General features: G+C 35.8%; 1 protein-coding gene across 2 annotated transcripts in view; it reads left to right on the top strand.

Moving 5' to 3' along the window:
• The first annotated feature begins 1,419 nt into the window (after positions 1 to 1,419).
• The window catches only part of rab39bb (RAB39B, member RAS oncogene family b), a 33,411-nt gene continuing 13,840 nt past the window's right edge, over positions 1,420 to 20,990 (top strand). Inside the window, exons 1-2 of one of the 2 annotated variants that reach the window (XM_030162564.1) lie at positions 1,420 to 1,525; positions 9,393 to 9,652. In XM_030162564.1, the coding sequence (XP_030018424.1) occupies positions 9,438 to 9,652 (215 nt within the window). In that variant the 5' untranslated portion in view covers positions 1,420 to 1,525; positions 9,393 to 9,437. Of the gene's footprint in view, positions 1,526 to 9,356; positions 9,653 to 20,990 lie in introns of both variants that reach the window. The other variant, XM_030162563.1, reaches the window with a different exon arrangement.

Genomic DNA, 20,990 nt, shown 5'->3' with positions numbered 1-20,990 from the left:
TAAAAAATACATTAAAATAATAATAATAGTAATAATAATAATAATACTTTTGAAGATTTTTGCTTTACATAATACAGAAGAAAAAATTAAGGCTAAATGAATCACAATAAATAATTAATAACAACAACAACAACAACAACAACAACAACAATAATAATACTTTTGAAGATTTTTGCTTTAAATAACGCAGAAGAAAAAAAATTAAGGCCAAATGAATCACAATAAAAAATAAAATAAAATAAAATAATAATACATTATATTATATATTATGGCTGTACACTGTTGCTGTTCTTTCAGTCTACATATGTAACATCAAACCAGCCAAACTCACTTTATATTAACGATTAACGTTTAACACAAAAAAACCCTACATTTTAACTGGATCCTCAAAGCCACATGTTGCCGACTCCTTCTATATCAGTACTTCCACATTACGGTTTCACAAATACTATTAAAAACAAAAACAAAACAAAAAACTACAAATCCCATTTACAGTCGTAAACCCGGTGTCACTTCCGTAACTGCGCAGTTGTGCTTGAGCGCACTGGGTGCATTAAGTGTGCAGCTTCTCTTATTGCACTTCCCTTTAAAAAAAAACCCCAAGGAAATTTTAGTCACTTCATAACTATTCATGTCTTATTTTCTTCTCCACACAGACCTCAGTCACATATTGATCATATGACAACTCTATTTAATTTAAAGGAACATTTACGCTGTCACTTCCTGCTGTTTCCTTATAAAAATCACACACGATAGGAAATATGTGGACATTTAGATAGCATTATGTATTGTGTCAGTATCTTCGTTGTCTAGTTTAATAATTAATAAAAAATATGTCCAATAAAAGAGTGATTGAAGTGTATTTTATGTTTGTACGATAGTTGTTTTGCGTGAGTTTTGCGCCTCTGCTCGGTGCTTTACGGTAGTGGTACTGATGCGGGATGAGTCAGGCTATATGATGCTGCTGCTACTGCTGCCATTTCATCAGCAGTGAAAACCTACAAACACACAGCAAACACAGAAAGGATACCACGGGATTCCCCTCTGACAGCCGACATCCTGCCCGCGTAAACATCGACGGTTCTCGGCATCGAAAAACAGAAGAGAGGCGTGTTCGTGGTTTCTTCGCAGTTTCGATCAAAAGCGCAAGATCCGGGTGTTTTGTTTTTTTTTTTTTTCTTTGCACCTGCTTTGGATGCGATTTTCATCCAGCTTTGACTCGGGCCTGACATTAACAAGGAAATCAACCCTGACTTTTGTATCCTGGGCCTGTATCAGCCTCTTGTTTCAGTGTTTTGTTTTGTTTTTTTGTCGGTAGTTCGGTTGTTTCTCTGCGTCCTGATCCATCCATCCACACACACACACACACACACACACACACACACACACACACACACACACACACACATACATAGACAGACTCGTCGGTGCCATGGAGTCCACATCAGCCTGGTCCTGAACGGCGCAAACAACGATCAGACCAGCAAAGCATTCTGGCCTGAAGTAGACTACACTCCTGCTTCAAGTAGGTGGTTTTTACCATGTTCCACTCAGTGTGTTTGTTGTTTATAATGTGGGCTAAATCCACCTTCCTGTTATAAATGGATGTGCACTTTAGTATTAACCTTTCATTAACGCAATCTAGGTTTGGCAAGTAGGCCTACAGACTCAAACAGCAGGGTTAATCCATCCTTATGTGTCCTACAAACTCAATAATAGATGTATTTTTAGTCTAAAGCGCATGGAAACGTGTGGGGAGCCTTTAATATTTAGTCAATAACAGCAAAATTACTTTACTGTCTGAAAAAAATTATGAAGACACACTCACTACACTGCAAAAAAAAAAAAAAAAAGTAATAGTCCGGCAGTAGGGGTGCCGAAAAAATATGGTAAAATAACAGAAAATAACCATCTCATAAAAATACGGTAATTTTCCATAATTGAAATACAGTTTTTTGCCCTAACTTTACATGAGATTTTTTTTTTTTTTTTTTTTTTTGACTTTTTAATGTTTAACACTTTCATGCATGAATTATGAGAACCTAAGTCAATATATATATATATATATATATTTTTTTTTTTTTTGAGTGATTTTATTCCTCTTTAGGGATGAAAAAAAAAACAATGCTACTGAAATTTTATTTGATGAACCTATTTTTCATGGAGTTAAAAAAAAATTTCCACTCAGCTAGACATTTTTTAACTCCATGAAAATGTAAATAATTAGTGTAAAAAACAGTTTGTCACCTTTTCATGGTCATCAGATATGACCCATTTGGATGTTCAGAGGCTCTGTAGTTACCATGGAAACACCTCCATCTTCTACAACATTGATTCACCAGTAAAACCCATTAAGTTGGATGAATGACAGTGGACGGAGACACTTAATACATGATAGATTTGCTGAAAAAGTCACTTTTTTTTCTGTTTTCCATGTTTCTGATTTAATAACCTTTGAATTCACTCTGAGTTTTAATAAACATCAACATGATCAACAGATTAAATATAATAATATACCTACTTTACGCTGAAAAAATGCTAAATACACAGGATAATATAATTATAAATGGTGATAAATACTTAAGAAAGGTTAAATAGAGAGAAAAAATAATTTGGGAACTGCCATCAAAGAAGCGCTGGGTCTTTATGGGTTAAATATTAATAACATTTTTTTCCCTTGCCTTTATATTCACTCATGCAGATATTATGCAGGTACTGTTGTAGAAGTTCAGGTTAAATTACATTGTAGAATAGCTGTCCACTGTAGTGCACCATGCATGAAAGGGTTAATAAAGAATATTTACTATCAAATTACCTATAAATATATATATATATATATATATATATATATATATATATATATATATATATATATATATATATATATATATGTATATATATAATTTTCAGTGAGACTAAGTTGTGCAGTCCAGTGATAAAAACTGTATTTGGGCAGTTTATCAGTGTTTATACATGTTATGCATTCACAAAAATACATTTATTCAACATTTTTGTTGTAATTACACAAGATGTTTGTCAATTAACAAACATGTCTTGTTAACCTTACAGAACAAGTACTTATTTTATGGTTAATTGTAATTTTATCTTGTTTTATAAATTTTTTTACAGTATTAAACTTTAAATTAACAGTTTAATCTCATGAATAGAAAAGAAATATTTGTGAAATTACGATACATTCGCAAATGTATTTTAACTATTTTTCTGTGAAAAAAGAAAAAATTTCTTTTAAAAAATTGAAATTTTTTGGTTATTCACAGTTCCGGTTTTTTCATGTTATTTTACATTTGATGTAAAATCACAGTCTATTTTTGTCATTTCATTGATATTTTCCTGTATCTTAAAAATACAGGAAAAATCTTTAAAATAAACAGGGAAAATTCTGTCAAATTACAGATTTTTTTTTACAGTGTGTTTAGACAACACCAGTATAAACTTGTGAATATTTCTGGATTTATTTGACACTATTTGACACAGATGTTGGATAATGTGACTGATCCAAGGCCGTATGGTGGATCTCCAAATTGCTCCAAATGCATCCGGTGTGAGCACATAAGGCGGCTATTCACAGGGGATTCAGCCACTAATGTTTGCATACCGACCGAGCTACGCAACCCGACTCCACAGAGACACAGAGGGGGCTGATGGGATGCAGACTCTGGCTCCCTGCCTGTCCCTGATGGCCTGGACAGAGCCCCTAGAAAACCCCCCACTATGTCCATGTTTAGGGATGTAACGGTATGAAAATTTCATATCACGGTTATTGTGACCAAAATTATCACGATTATTATTATCGCGGTATTGTTGAAATTGTGCTCAAAATGTTCAAAAAGTACTGATGCACACACTGAAATAATTTAACCAAGTTATATTAAAAAAAAAAAACAAAAAACAAAAAAAACAAAAAACAGAAAAAAATAAATACAATAATTGGCACAATGTACCTTCTGTTGCAGAAACATTCAAATATTAACCCTAAGTTGTCTGAGCCTATTTTGGCTGTTTTTCAGTACTTTTGATTTTGCCTTTATATACTATATAAACAAATGTTTACTATACCCATGTTTGGTATCTTTTTTTTCAGCACCACTTCATTTATATCATCTATTATTTTTTCACTTTAACCTACTATATCAAAATAAAAGGCCAGAAAACACAAAAAATATATAAAATCCGATTTGAAAAATGTATATACTTTATTGCATAAATAACACAAAGATGCTTAACAAACCTTTTCAAAGACTTTAAAAGTAAATATTGGTTCCAAATATTAGGCATATAAAATCAAAATTGTAATGAATTAAAACTATACTCAGATATTTGACATAAAAGCAGATCTTGGATATGGATTAAGAATGGGATGTCACTTAAGTTTATATGCGAGTCAAGGCAGGTGAGCGAATACTTTTGGCAATATAGTGTACCTTCTGTTGCAGAAACATTCAAATATTAACCCTGAGTGGTCTGAGCCTATTTTGGCCATTTTTCAGTACTTTTGATTTTGCCTTTATATACTATATAAACAAATGTTTACTACACCCATGTTTGGGATCTTTTTTTTCAGCACAACTTCATTTATATCATCTGCCTATTATTTTTTTCACTTTAACCTACTATAAAAATATAAAAGGACAAAAAACACAAAAAATATATAAAATCAGATTTAAAAAATGTATATACTTTATTGCATAAATAACACAAAGATGCTTAACAAACCTTTTCAAAGACTTTAAAAGTGAATATTGGTTCCAAATATTAGGTATATAAAATCAAAATTGTAATAAATTAAAACTATACTCAAATATTTGACATAAAAGCATATCTTTACATAGGCGTTTTCTCCGGAAAGTGCAGTAATCAAACACGGTTATCATGATAATAAGAATTTAAACGGTAATACTAACCGTTTGTAATTTTACCGCGGTTTATTGTCATACCAGTAGTCGTTACATCCCTATCCATGTCACTCCAGGATGTCCTCTTTTCATCACTGTGCCTTTATTTTTTAAATATGTGACTGGCTGTTATTACATTTAAGGCACATTTTCTACCTTAAATCATACATAAAACCTTAAATATGGGCTAATATGTAAACATCAAAATGTAGCTCATGTCTAATAAACTGGAGGGTCACACATGCCGATGCCAAAGCCTCATATCAAAAAAGAGCATTAATCCACAGGCAATAATCCAAAAAGCAGGCTTATTAAAACATCAATTGACGCCATGAAGTGACTACAGAAGCATAAGGAGATTTTCTATGCAGCCCCGTGGTTTTAATTGAATCATGCACTGGATTCAGCAGAGACCAGTAAGCCAGTTATGTGTTGAAGAGGAGGGGGTATGGGTGGGCAAATATAGGCTTAGTATATGAATGTTAACATCGGTCTTTGCTGCGGGAATGAAAAACATTAAAGCCAAAACATGTAAAAGTAATTTTCTGCAGTGATAATTGAGATGACAGTATGGAAGCAGAAGAAGTAGAATGTTATTGGCTGCACAGACCATGTGACGTTTAGTGGGAAATTACCATGTGATTACAAATGTGTCAAAGGCAAACTTTTTTGGTGCATTTCCACATAAAGGATCTGAAGGAACCACTTTTACCAGTGAATCAAATCTGTGAGTATACATACTACATATAAGGACTAAAACATTACTGTGAATGTCAGTGTAAGTTACAGAAAGTTACTGAACAGGAACCAGAGTTTACAGGAAGGACGCCAGCTGTTTGGTTTGATTTACCTAAAATAACTAAACCACAGGTGTCAAACATACAGCCCGTGGGCCAAAACCGACCCACCGAAGGTTCCAATCCAGCCAGTGGGTGAGTTTAAAATGCAAAGATTACAACAATATTAACCCATAAAGACGTACTTGTATTTTTGTGGCAGTTCCCAAATGAAGTTTTCTCTGTTTTTAACCTTTCTTAAGTGATTTATCACCATTGATTGTTATATTATTCTTCTTATTTTCCATTTTTTGGTGTAAATCATATGTTTTCCGATATTTAATTCAGTGATCATGTAGATCACAGGTGTCAAACAGGCGGCCCAGGGACCAAATCCGGCCCGCCAAAGGGTCCAGTCCAGCCCTTGGGATGAATTTGTGAAATGCAAAAATTACACTAAGATATTAACAATCCTTTTAGTTCAGGTTCCACATTCAGACCAATTCAATCTAAAGTGGGCAGGACCAGTAAAATACTATCATAATAACATAGAAATAATGACAACTCCATATTTCTCTCTTTGTAAATGTAAATATTTTCATGTATTTACACTAAAACAAAGTATAATTTTGCAAAAAAAAATGTGAATACCTGAAATGTCTTAAGAGAAGTAAGTACAATTTTAACAATATTCTGTCTGTTGTTAAATGTTTTGTGTATCTGTAGATCCACTGTGATCTGTAAGTTTTAACCCTTTCATGCATGAATTATGCGACCCTTAACCAAGAAATTTTTTCCTGAGTGTTTTTATTCCTCTTAAGGCATTAAAAAAAAAAAAAAAAAAAAAAAAATATATATATATATATATATACATATATATATATATATATATATATATATATATATATATATATATATATATATATTAACCTATTTTTCATGGAGTTACAAAAATGTCCACTCAGCTAAAGAAGCAAAGAAACATGTTTTTACTGAAATACTGCATGAAAATTAAGAAATAAAAACATGTTTAATGCTGATAATCTGATGTTTTCTCGCATTTTAACATACCTGCATGGAGATAATATGCCAAAATAAAACAAAACAAACAACAACGAAAAAACCTTTTTAAAACAAACAAACAAAATAGTTAATTGCAGTCCAATAACAAACAGCAATTTTTTTTTTATTTTTTTTTTACACTCAAACATGTTAGTAAAATCAGGTTTATCTAGAAGAGCAAATTTACAGTAATGGTATGAATTACAGTGTATGGGATGATGCATAAGCATAAGCACTGTATTGGCTGAAATGGAACTAAAACAACAAAATCCATAAATATACAAGAGAACAGCTTTGAACAGTTGTCCACTGTAGTGACCACTATGCATGAAAGGGTTAATGTACACGTGTAAATGATAAACTGAGGCAGAATATTGTTAAAATTACACTTATTTTTTTCAGTTTGTTCATGTTATTCACATTATCTGAAAGGATAGTTTGTAGATGTAAACCTTTTCATAATGTAAGATAACTTTTTTGCTCTAAAACATAGAGAAAAGTTTGGAGCTGACATTATTTATAGATTATTATGTTATTATTTTACTGGTTTGGCCCACTTCAGATCAAATTTAGCTGAATCTGGCCCCTGAACTAAAATGAGTTTGACACCCCTGATGTAGATGTTCATTAAAGCTCAGATTAAAGTTGAGGGTTATTATATCAAAAACAGAGAAAACTGAAGAAAGAGAGACTTTTTTTTTTTTTTTTTTTTAGCAAAGATATCAATAACTGAACATAAAAATAACTGTCTCCATCCACTGTCACTGATCCAACTCCATGGGTTTTACTGGTGAATCAATGTTGTAGAAGATGACGGTGTTTCCATGGTAACTATGGAGCCTCTGAACGTCCAAATGGGTCATATCTGATGACCATGAAAAGATGACAAACTGCATTATACACCAATTATTGACATGTATTGATAGGATTAGTGGATCAACAGATATTAAACATTTTAGATCAGTCGATATTTTTTTTGTCGGCAGTGGTATTTGGGTCTTTATGGGTTAAATGTCAAACTCATTTTAACCCAGGTTCCACATACAGACCAATATGATCTCAAGTTGGTCAGAGCTTAACATACTATCATAATAACCTATAAATAATGCTAACTCCAAATGTTTTTCACTTTGTTTTAGTGTTGAAAATGTAAAATTGCATGAAAATGTTTACATTTATAAATCATCCGTTCACAAAAAATGTGACAATGTGGTAATATTCTGTCTGTTACTAAATGTTTGTAAAACTAAAAGGTGTAAGTGATAAACTGTGGTGTTGAAATTGCACTTATTTTTTTTTTTTTTTTAGACATTTCAGATTGTTCATGTTATTCATATTTTTAAGGAAAGTTTGTAGATGTTATTATTTTCACTGTGTGATTTGACTATTTTTTACTGTTATTATTTTACTAGTCCGACTCACTTTAGATCAGGGGTGTCAAACTCATTTTAGTTCAGGGGTCACATTCAGCTAAATTTGATCTGAAGTGGGCCAAACCACTAAAATAATAATATAATAATATATAAATAATGTCAACTCCAGACTTTTCTCTATGTTTTAGAGCGAAAAAAGTAAATTTACATTATGAACAGGTTTACATCTACAAACTATCCTTTCAAAAGATGTGAATAATAACATGAACAAACTGAAAAAATAAGTGTAATTTTAACAATATTCTGGCTCAGTTTATCATTTACACATGAACATTAAAACTTACAGATCACAGTGGATCTACAATCACAGAAAACATTTAGTAACAGGCAGAATCTTGTTAAAATTGTATGTACTTCTCTTAAGACATTTCAGGTTGTTCATATTTGTTCAGGTGATTCACATTTTTTTGCGAAATTATACTTTGTTTTAGTGTAAATACATGAAAATATTTACATTTAAAAAGAGAAAAATATGGAGTTGTCATTATGTGTTATTACCTCCGCCAAGGAGGTTATGTTTTTGCCAGGGTTTGTTTGTTTGTTTGTTTGTTTGTTTGTCTGTTTGTCTGTCCGTTAGTGTGCAACATAACTCAAAAAGTTATGGACAGATTTGGATGAAATTTTCAGGGTTTGTTGGAAATGGGATAAGGAAGAAATGATTAAATTTTGGTGGTGATCGGGGGTGGGGGGGCCCACGGGGGGGGCCACTGATCAGCCTTGGCGGAGGTCTGCGCTCTCCGAGTGCTTCTAGTTATGATAGTATTTTACTGGTTTGACCCACTTGAGGTTGAATTGGTCTGAATGTGGAACCTGAACTAAAAGGATTGTTAATATCTTTGTGTAGTTTTTGCATTTCACAAATTCTACCCAAGGGCCGGACTGGACTCTTTGGTGGGCCGGATTTGGCCCCCGGGCCGTATGTTTGACACCTGTGCTTTAGATCATACTGGGCTGTATGTGGCCACCTGAACAAAAATGAATTTGACACCCCTGAACTAAAGCATGTAATGGTTCAAAAGCCGATAAAGCAGTGAATAAATTGAAGTAAAAATAAAATAATATGCTAAATTATGTACAACAGCATGATAAAATTGGTTAGTAAAGAAACAAACTATTATATTGTGTCAGAAAAGAGTCAGTTCCAGTGTTTTCTCTCTTTGTTTCTCTGTCAGGCTCATACACGTGCTCTGCTTTTCAACACACAACAGACAGACTGACAGACAGACAAAAGAGGTGAGAGCGACAGACAAGTCATGGAAGCGATATGGCTCTATCAGTTCCGGCTGATCGTCATCGGGGACTCCACAGTGGGCAAGTCGTGTCTGATCCGGCGGTTCACCGAGGGCCGGTTCGCCCAGGTGTCGGACCCCACCGTCGGCGTGGACTTCTTCTCCAGGCTAGTGGAGATCGAGCCTGGGAAGCGGATCAAACTTCAGATCTGGGACACCGCGGGTCAGGAGCGGTTCAGGTGAGGATGAATGAGTGAAGAGGGAGAATGAGAGTTAAACTGTAAAAAGCAGTGGCGTAGAGGTCCCTGGAGAAGTGGGTATACTCTGAATGTTTGCCTTTTTTTTAAGTAGTCTAGAAAAACGGTGTTTTAGAAACAGTGACATGTAAGACTATTCTATTTACTTTACCCAAAAATCTGTCAGTAGTATTTGCTCACTATTATAAAATTATCATGACTTGATCAGGAGCAGTTTGTTGGTTTTACTGGTTTGTTAAAAAAGAAATGGGCAGTCAGCTGACAAACACTAAAAACACCAGCGTCATCAGTGGAAATATCAAGAAAAGACGTCTCAGTCTTATGTGACACGTCACAGGGTTTTTCTGTGAAATGAGGCGCAAAAGGCAAGAAACAATGACAATTTATCAGCAAAAACTCCAACCATAGAACTCATAAGGAACTGTTGGTTTACCACTGAATCTTGTGAGTAACTGAAAGAGTAAAGTTTCAACTTATTTGATGAAGTACTTAACCGTCAATGGAGAACTGAGAGATAAATAGACCTGTAGCTGATCTCTGACCTCAGGTTCAGAGAAGGCAGAGGAGGAGGAATTGGATTTTTAAAGATCAGATCAATATACACAGCCTGGCCAGAACAAAAAACAAACCTGCTCTAATGTTTAGTCTTTAGCTTTAATTATAGAACACATTCCCTGATGCACTGTTTTGATAAGCTTATGCAATGTCACAACTAGGGATGTAACGATTACTGGTATAATGATAAACCGCGGTAAAATTGCAGACGGTTAGTATTACCGTTTAAATTCTAATTATTATAATAACCGTGTTTGATTACCACACTTTAAGGGGAAAAAACCATATGTAAAGATCTGCTTTTATGTCAAATATTTGAGTATAGTTTTAATTTATTACAATTTTAATTGTCTATACCTAGTATTTGGAGCCACTTTTAAAGTCTTTGAAAAGGTTCGTTAAGCATCTTTGTCTTATTTATGCAATAAAGTATATACATTTTTCAAATCAGATTTTATATATTTTTTTGTGTTTTCTGTCCTTTTGTGTTGACATAATGGGTTAAAGTGAAAAAATAATAGGCAGATGATATAAATGAAGTTGTTCTGAAAAAAAAAATCCCAAACATGGGTATAGTAAACATTTGTTTATGTAGTATATAAAGGCAAAATCAAAAGGACTGAAAAACAGACAAAATAGACTCGGACCACTAAGGGTTAATATTTGAACATTTCTGCAACAGAAGGTACATTGTGCCAATTATTTTATTTTATTTTTAGTTTTTTAAATATAACTTGGTTAAATTATTTCAGTGTGTGTATCAGTACTTTTTGAACATTTTGAGCACAATCTCAACAATACCGCGATAATAATGATAATTTTGGTCACAATAACCGTGATATGAAATTTTCATATCATTACATCCCTAGTCACAACAGGTTTTTTTTATTACCTTTTTTTTTACATATCGTTGCTGAACCTAGACCTAATCAATGAAGAAGCAACCTCAACTCATAACACTGCCCCCCACAGGCTTGTACTGTCAACACTAGGCATGATGGGTAATCATTCCTACCTCTTTTCTCACCCATCACTCTGTAACAGGGTCGATCTGGACTCATCAGACCACATGACCCTTTTTCTATTAGAACACAGCTCTGTCTTTAAGCTCTCTGATGGTTGTTTTAGAAATGAGAAGATACTCACTGCATCAGTTAGAGTTAACAAACATGTTGCAGATGAAACGTATTAATCACTGTAGTTATAATCCAATGCAAGGATGTAAAACAGGGGTCTCAAACTCATTTTCTTTCAGGGGCCACATTCAGGGACCAGTAAAATAATAACATAATAACCTATAAATAATGACAACTCCAAATTTTTCTCTGTTTTAGTGCAAAAAACCCATTAAATTATGAAAATATTTACTTTTATAAACTATCCAAACAAAAAAAAAATGTGAATAACCTGAAAAAACTGAAATTTCTTAAGTAAAATAAGTGCAGTTTTAACAATATTCTGCCTCAACTTATCATTTCTACATGTGCATTATGGATCAGATCTACAAAGACACTAAACACTGAGGAACAGGCAGGAAATTGTTAAAATTGTGGTTAATTTTCTTTAGACATTTCAGGTTGTTTATGTTTGTTCAGGTTATTCACATTTTATTGTTACAGGGTAGTTTGTAAATGTAAATATTTTCATAATTTAATGATATTTTTTGCACTAAAACAGAGACAAAAAGTTTTTATCTTATTTATATACATAATGTAATGTTATTTTTTTCACATCAAACCGAGAAGAAAATATGGAGTCATTATATTCTGTAGCTTATTATGCTGTTATTATTTTATTGTAGATCATATTGGTCTGTATGTGGAACCATATTGGAACCTTTGGCGGGCCCCTGGGCCGCATGTTTGAGATCCCTGATGTAAAATATGTGCTTGGTTAAATCCATGTGAGGGCATTTTTGTGTCTTATCAAGTGTTGTCAGTGTAATAAGACTTGATCTAATGAAATACATGTAATAATACCATTAAAATATCAAAATTAAAAACCTCCTGTTCAGTCTTTAGAGACATAAAAGACTGATCCTTTTATTTACATTATGCATTATACACTGTCTCATTTAGCTTCACTCTTGCCACATTTTTTTGGAAAATTACCAAACTGTACTGATCGTCTTCTTTAAATGCTTACAAATGAATGTTGTAGCCTGCAGGTTGCAAAACTTGAATTACAACCTGGAACTAATGCAGTTGTCTGCACAGAAGAATGAGCTTTTATTCAGATGATGAACAGAGAACATGACCGGAGGGGTTTTTTTATAGTAAATAAACCACTGGGCGTGTGCAGTGACATTCAGCAATCAGCCTTTTAATTACTATTCTTATGCCTTTAAACTGAAGCACAGAATTTTACTTTAACACTGTTTAAAAAAAATCGTGCAAGTTTGTTGAGATATCAATTACATGTTCAAACAAAAAGATACTTTCTTCCTCTTTCCAAATAGTAAAACACTGCAAAATTAAAAACAGTATATAACTGTGGTAGTTACATTTACACAATAGGGTAAATAGTAGGAATGCACCGATACCACTTTTTTTCTAGACTGAGTGCAAGTACAAGTACTTACATTTGATTACTTGCCGATACCGAGTACCGATATGAGTACTTAATAATACCATTACAGTTTTGAGTTCCTTTTGAAAATGTGCTTTATTGTCGTTGTCATTAGTCTGACTGGAACAAAGTGCTGCTACTGACATTTAATGTGTTGGACTGAGCATTTCTCAATCATTCCATCAGGGGGCGCCGCTCTTAATTAGCCATACTGGACAAATACTATGAAGAAAAGTGAAGTTTTTTGAGAAGAAGAAGAAGGAGAAGAAAGTCAGTAATAATAAACATGGAGACGACAGAAGTTACACTAATGTGAAACTAATGTTGATACTGATGAGGGTAGTTGTCATAAATATGTCAGTTGTTTTTCTCTTAAGGCGGCCATACACAGTGCGATTTTAGAGACGATTTCTCGCTTGTGCGACTATTTCTGGGATCAGGCCAGATGTGCCTCTAATCATGTGTCGTGCTTCGTGCAGTGTACATGGGGTAAGGAGAAGCAATTAACACCTCACGACCAGCAATCGTGTGTTCGCAAGGAAAACGAAGCTGTTTGAAATCCTGCTCGCTCCTCATGAGGGTATCGCACTGTCAAAGCAGTGCCACGAGCCGATGTGCCTCAAATTCTCACACTGTGCATGCGCGAACACAGAAGCGGTTGCTAATTCTAAGCTAACAGTAGCTGGCTATTGGCCCAGTGCAATTTAGCTTTTGCAGCTTACCTCTAGTTCCCTTTGCTGTAGGATTAACAGCCCATACTGTCCACGTCTGGCCAACCAATTCCTGCACCAAACACGTCGTCTTTTCTTCTTTTTTGATTCCTCACAGATAATGGCACATATTGCCAAAGCAGCTCGTTAGTTTTTGTTTAGCACTACCATTTTGTGACTCACACCAATACACAATCGTCTATGCACTTTCGGATTCCTTGGTATTTTAACGTTGTATTTCCGGATACAACACTCGAACGTGTCGTACGTCCTCTGGTGTATGGTCCTACAATGTGAGCTGTCAGGTCGCATACGAGCATCGGTCCGTACAGTGTGAGAACATGGATCGTGAGCCTGACTTTACGATTGATTCGCACAATTTGAGATGGAGCTGGGTGCAACGATCGTAATAATCGCACAGTGTATGGCCGCCTTAAAGGTCCCATATTATGCAAATCTCACTTTGTGAAATTTTTCTTATAGTAGTGTGTGTTGCAGTAGCCTCATTATGAGGTTCGAATTTGAAAACTGTCTGTTTCCTCCCTGCCTTGCTACACCACATTTTGTGAAAATGCCTGCTCAAACGGCCGAGTTTGAGTTGGGTCCGCTTATGATGAAATAAGCGGATTTAACTCCTCCCCCTGACTGTGCCCCCACCCTGCATGAAAAGGTGAGCCCCACCCTGGCAAAGCGAGCCCCACCCTGGCAAAGTACCTCTTGGACAACAAACATGGCGAAGGCGAGACACGCAAGTTGTGGTGTTGTTGGCTGCACACACCAACATGAAAGTTTATTTTTGCTCCCCACTTCCGAGCCTCTCCGAAAAAAGTGGCTGGATTATATCTTTGATGGTCATGTACCAAACAACATTCCGAAACGCTTGTATGTGTGTGCCCGGCATTTCATGGATGAGTGTTTTTCGAACATGGGCCCATACAGCTCCGGCTTAGCACAAAGACTCCGAATCAAGAAGGACGCAGTACCAACGGTTCGTGACCCAAGTACAAGTGTGGGAGATGTAAGTTCTAATCATTTTTTTGTATCTTTACTGCATAACCCTACATTACGGATAAGCAGGTGGTTGTTGATGTGTACATCTAACGTTAGCATGGCAGCTAACATAGCTCGGTTACTGCTGCTAACATTTGCGTCCCCGTTAACATGCAAGAGCTGATAATATCAAGAGACATTCAACAGAACTACTCTGAACACGGGCCTTTTGTGGTTGGCATCAGTATAGTTAGCATCAAGCTTGTTAGTAGCTGCCTGCATTAGTGGCGGCAGGCGTCTTTCCATGTCAGGTCCACGAACCCGACACAACACCGCTGTTTTCCGAAACGTCCTGCTGCAGCCGCAGAGTCGGGACTTCATCAGGAGCCTCTCCTTCTGGGTCAGACTCTGGGTCGAACTGGTATGGCTGAACTACTGCGTCCCGACGAGCCATGGCTTCACAGTCAACATTAGCGTGTAGTACCGCTAGCGTAAGCCGCGTCCTCTCACAGAGAGGGGAGGGGGAGTGGGCGTGGACAGATGCGTTCATTTGCATACCCGGAAGCAGGCCCAGAAACAGCCTGTTCTGAGGAGGGCTGGTGAGAGTGACTTTTTCGACCGCTGAAACTCCAAACAAAGGATGATTTTGGGTCGAACAAACTTAAATACTATGTTTTTGGGCTTCTGAGACCTATATGATGTGACTGAAAAATAGCATAATATGGGACCTTTAAGTCACACAGTTGCTCTTTTAACAGATCCTCTACCTCCACAGTTCCGGTGGTATTCTCTGTCTGGGTACACATCTGCGAGCACCTGGAAAATGGATGGAATGTACGCAGAGGACAGACAGAACGCTCCGTCCATATCTGTCGGTGTCTTTAACATTACTTGGTGTCAGCGTTACTTTTGACACCATCATTTATTTTGAAAAATACACTTAACTGCGAATGTCACGCTGCCATAAGTGGTATCGGTGCGGTTGTATCGGAGTACTTTTACGAGTACGAGTACAAGTACACACGCTGAGTATCGGACCCGATACCCGATAGTGGTATCAGTATCAGTGCATCCCTAGTAAATAGCTTAAATATTTACAGTGCTATCAGATGACAGATGGCTGCATTGGCTCTCCATAGTTTTTACCTGTCCTACAGTCTTACTCTCTCTCAGACATTTAGTTTATTTAGTTCAATGTCTCCTCCAATAGGGCAGGTCAATAAAATGATAACGAATATTGCAAAATAACTTTTCCTTGATAGAAATATGAGACATGCTTGATATAATTTTGATGGAATTCATTTGTTTATGTTTTGACAGACATTAGAACAGCCAATAAGTACCTTGTGACTTTGGTATATTTGGTATTAGTACTTCATATACTATTAGCACAAATACTATGAACTACTTCTACTGTGTACTTTTGGAGTAATCATACTCAAAAATCCCTTCCAAGCTTCAAAAGTGTTTGTTTTTTCATCTGAAATAGGCTTTAAGACTAAATTCAATGATGAATACAATTATTTTTTCTAATAAGTACCTCATGAATGTGGTAATTTTGGTATTAATACTTCATATACTATTATTACAAATACTATGAACTACTTCTACTGTGTACTTTTGGAGTAATCATACTCAAAAATCCCTTCCAGGCTCCAAAAGTGTTTGTTTTTTCGTCTGAAATTGGCTTTAAGACTAAATTCAATGATGAATACAATTATTTTTTTTCCAGTAAGTACCTTGTGAATTTGGTATTTTTGGTATTAGTACTTCATATACTATTAGCACAAATACCATGAAATACTTTTACTGTGTACTTTGAGTAATCATACTCCAGAATCCATTCCACACTACACTTCTATTTGTTGTATTCAGTGGTTGTAACAGATAAAATGTAAAAAAAGATTAAAACATTTAAAAGTTTATAAGCTCTGTTATTTTTTGCGGCTCCGGACTTTTTTTTTTTTTGGCGGAAGAGGAGGCAAAATGACTCTTTTGATAATAAAGGTTGCAGACCCCTGTGCTAGAGCCAGGTCAAGTTAGGTTGACACACACAGCACAGGTGTAAGAGCAGCTGAAGCACACACACTAATGTTTGGGCTGCAGTGGGAGATAATGAGTGTTCCCTCAGGAGAAAATTTGACCGAGAACTGGGGCGACCGGGTTACTGAAAAGTAGGGGTGTAACGGTGCACTCATTTGCACCAAACTGTTTCGATTTGGGGCCTTCAATACAATACAGAGGTGTACCAAACAAATACATGTAGCCTATGTGAGGAACGCAAACACTGACTTTTTTACACAAAACCGGTTGAGCTTCTGGGATTCTTGAGTCCCTGAGGGCGAAAGTAGCGAATTGCACTCTCGACGAGGCAGGTACTTCCAGGGGTGGTGGTTTCTGCTGGAGTGGAGCATCTTTTCTCCACTGTCCTTTTGTTGAAGGTTTTATTCTGCTGCTGTCCTGTGGAATTTTATGTGTTTCTATGCCTTTGTAAAGCACTTTGAATTGCCTTGTGAATGAATGGTGCTATACAAATAAATGTCCCTTGCCTTGCTTGTAATGATTTTTCCCTTCTTTTAACACTTTTTTTTGCCTTGTTCTCAAAGATGAGGTTAAATGTTTTGAGGTAGCGGCTGTTTTGGTGGAGGTGATGACAGATGCAGTCCGCTGAGCCATTTCACATAAAACTAAATGTTGATTCGTAAAATTAGGCAAACACCTCATGTGTAGATGATTACACAATTCAGATAGGATAAAAACATTACTCATTTCTCACCAGTGGCTGATATATTTTGCCAAAATAAGGTTCCATGTGTCCCCTGTATCTGTCCCTAATTCTTCAGGATCCTGAATAGAGGAAAACCCTGCATCCTTTCTATACAGTCTGTAGCTTTAACAAATCCATAATGATTAACATGCATCTTCACACATGCATGCACACACTCAGTCTCTGCTCAACTCATCATCTTGACAGAAGGGGACTGGTCTCACCTGTCAGCATGATTAGTGTCTCCATGGCAACCATGACACGTCCCTAGGGGCCCGAAGGACAAATCACAGTCTTTTTCTATTCATCCACAAAGCCAAGAATGCACAAGGTGAGAGGCCATTTTAAAGAAAAACGGTTCCTTGACCATAAATCTGATCAGTTTTATCTCATAAACTAAGAATTTAAGAGCCGATCCTTGTAGATAGGCAACACTTTATCTGACATTTATTTCTTTTTAAAGAGCTTTGTTACACGCTGTTTGGAGAAAGCTTTGTGTCACCCCTAACCCTAACCCATAGGTGTCAAACACGCGGCCCGGGGGCCAAATCCGGCCCACCAAAGGGTCCAATCCGGCCCGTGGGATGAATTTGTGAAAAACTGCAAAAATTACTTTGAAGATATGAACAATCAATAGTGTCAAAATCATTTAATTCAGGTTCCACGTACAGACACATACAGTTCAATTAGATTTCAAGTGGGTCAGACCAGTGAAATATTATCATAATAACCTATAAATAATGACAACCCCACATTTTCTCTTTGTTTTTTTGGTGTAAAAAAGAAAAATTACATGAAAATATGTACATTACCAAACTATACTTTTATAAAAAATGTGAATAACCTGAACAAATATGAACAAACGGAAATGCCTTAAGAAAAGTAAATGCAATTTTACCAATATTCTGTTATCAATATTTTATAATATAAATGATAAACTGATAAACCGAAGCATAATATTGTTAAAATTGCACTTGTTTTTCTTGAGACAATTCAAGTTGTTCATGTTATTCAGATTTTTAAGGAAACTTTGTAGATGTAAACCTGATCATGATATAATTTTACTTTTTTCACTGTTATTATTTTACTTGTCCGGCCCACTTGAGATCAAATTGGGCTGAATGTGGCCCCTGAACTAAAATGAGTTTGACACCCCTGCCTTAACCCCTAACCTCTAACCCTTAGGAAATGAGCTCTTTATCTTTATATTTTCACATCCTTTATACTAAATTTGCAATTTTGACTTTATTGATGCACCAGTGTTTTTGTTTATACTTATTACTGTTATTTTATGACAGTGTAGTTGATTTTTTGGATATGAATATGAGGCGCTTTCATTCTCTTCTGATCTAAATCCACCTCGCCCTTCATTCCCATGCTCTTCTTCTTCTTCTTCTTCTTCTCCTTCTCCTCCACCCGACGACGCACATCTCATCTCCGTCACTGTAGCTGCATCTGCGTGGTCCTTCCCTCTTTAAATATATGTGTGTGTGTCACATCAAGTGAATCACTCGCTGCTTCTGTATTCCTGCCACCCACTCCTCTCCCTCTTACTGTATCATCTCTGCCGACTTATCCTCCCCTCTTCCTCTTTCATGTCGGCTCGTCTCCTCCTCGAGTCTGTAATTTTCCTTCTCCGTCTTAGATTTCTGTCAGCGCTCCTCCTGTGAGAAAATAAGCGCATCGTAGGGGGGTTGGTCTGAATTTGTGTGCATGCAGAATGTCACATCTTGTCAAAACGTAGCAGGACTTCTCCTCCTAGTTTGAGCTGCTGTGTAAGTTTTGGAATAAAAAAAAAGGAAAAGAAAACACTGCCATTCTTCTCTCCACTGGGCTTTTACTGTTTAATGCTCGTGTATTGAAGCTCATACTGTTTGAGTGCACGTTGGCAGCATTGATTTCAACCATTTGTTTTGCAGATTAATTTAATGAGAGTGCACCAGAAACGCACTCAAAATGTTCAGGAAAACAGGTTATAAGTTTGGGGCCGTGGTTCAAGGAGAGGCTTGTTTTTTTAGGCGTGTTTGTTTAGTACAGAACTGTTCTGATATTTGGACATTTTGTTTTCCTGGCAAGAGGAAAAAAAATTTAACATCACCTGAGTGCATTTGCCTTGTCATGTTTTTCAAATTTTTTCCAACGATGCAAAGTTGTGGTAAATGTAAGTGTATATACAGCACAGTCAGGCCCATAAGTATTTGGACAAACTTCTCCACATTCACCATAGTGAATATCAGGCAATAAAGATGTGACTGAAGTGTTGACTTTTACTGTGTACTTTTGGAGTAATCATACTCAAACATCCCTTTCAAGCTCCAAAAGTGTTTGTTTTTTTGTCTGAAAGGCTAGGCTTTAAGACTAAATTCAATGATGAATAAAATTATTTTTTTTCCAATAAGTACCTCGTGACTTTGGTATTTTTGGTATTAGTACTTCATATACTATTAGCACAAATACTATGAGATACTTTTATTGTGTACTTTTGGAGTAATTATACCCAAAAATCCCTTCCAAGCTCCAAAAGTGTTTTTTCGTCTGAAATAGGCTTTAAGACTAAATTCAATGATGAATAAAATTATTTTTTCCAGTAAGTACTTCGTGAATGTGCTTTATTTGGTATTAGTACTTCATATATTATTAGCACAAACACTATGAACTACTTCTACTGTGTACTTTTGGAGTAATCATACTCAAAAATCCCTTCCAGGCTCCAAAAGTGTTTGTTTTTTCATCTGAAATAGACTTTAAGACTAAATTCAATGATGAATAAAATTATTTTTATTGTTGACTTTTAGCTTTAATTCAATGATTTTGACAAAAAATATTGTATAAACTAAAAGCACTTGGAGAGCGCAGACCTCTGCCAAGGCAGATCACCACCAAAATTTAATCATTTATTCCTTGTGCCATTATCAACATTTCCTGAAATTTTCATCCAAATCCATCCTTAACTTTTTGAGTTATCTTGCACACAAACAGACAAACCAACGCTGACAAAAACATAACATCCTTGGCGGAGGTAATTATTTAGGAATTACAACATGTAACCTTTTTACACATAGGACCGAATCTATGAAGGGTCTGCGTGTGTTAAAATGTGTGCAAACTCATTGCACACACAAAAAAATGTATAAACTAATTTACTAACAGTGCACACCAAGGGTTGCGTCTTTCAAAGGTGCAAAATAGTGCGTCTACATCCAGTTAGTATGTTTAACACAATGAATATGCAATATGGGGCGTTTACACACAACTGTGCGTGTGCTGGGAGGAGAAAATGTAAATATCATAATTTAGCACACGCAAAGTGATTTATCAAACGCAAAAGCAATTTTGCTCATAGAAACTGCGTCTATATTTAACATGTCTCAAACAGTTTGTATGTGCAATTGCGCACACATGGCTGAGGTTATTGTCGTAAAAAGGAGACATTGAAATGATGAAGCCAGATACAGAGAATGCATTTTTCACCCTCGTGAACATTTTTGGAATGACGGAAGAAAAAATAATTGTGACGTATGTCCGCCCCCCCCCCCCCCATACACACGCACACACACACACACACACACACACACACACACACACACACACACACACACACACACACTCACACACACACACACACACACACACACACACACGCACACACACACACACACACACACACTCACACTTTACGGGCCTCTTCATTTGATCTGATAATTCTAATAAAAAATAAGCACCGACATTA

Source organism: Sphaeramia orbicularis, chromosome 18 (assembly GCF_902148855.1).
Source record: "Sphaeramia orbicularis chromosome 18, fSphaOr1.1, whole genome shotgun sequence".
In the NCBI taxonomy this organism is placed as follows: Eukaryota; Metazoa; Chordata; class Actinopteri; order Kurtiformes; family Apogonidae; genus Sphaeramia; species Sphaeramia orbicularis.
This window is presented reverse-complemented; position numbering and strand designations above follow the sequence as displayed.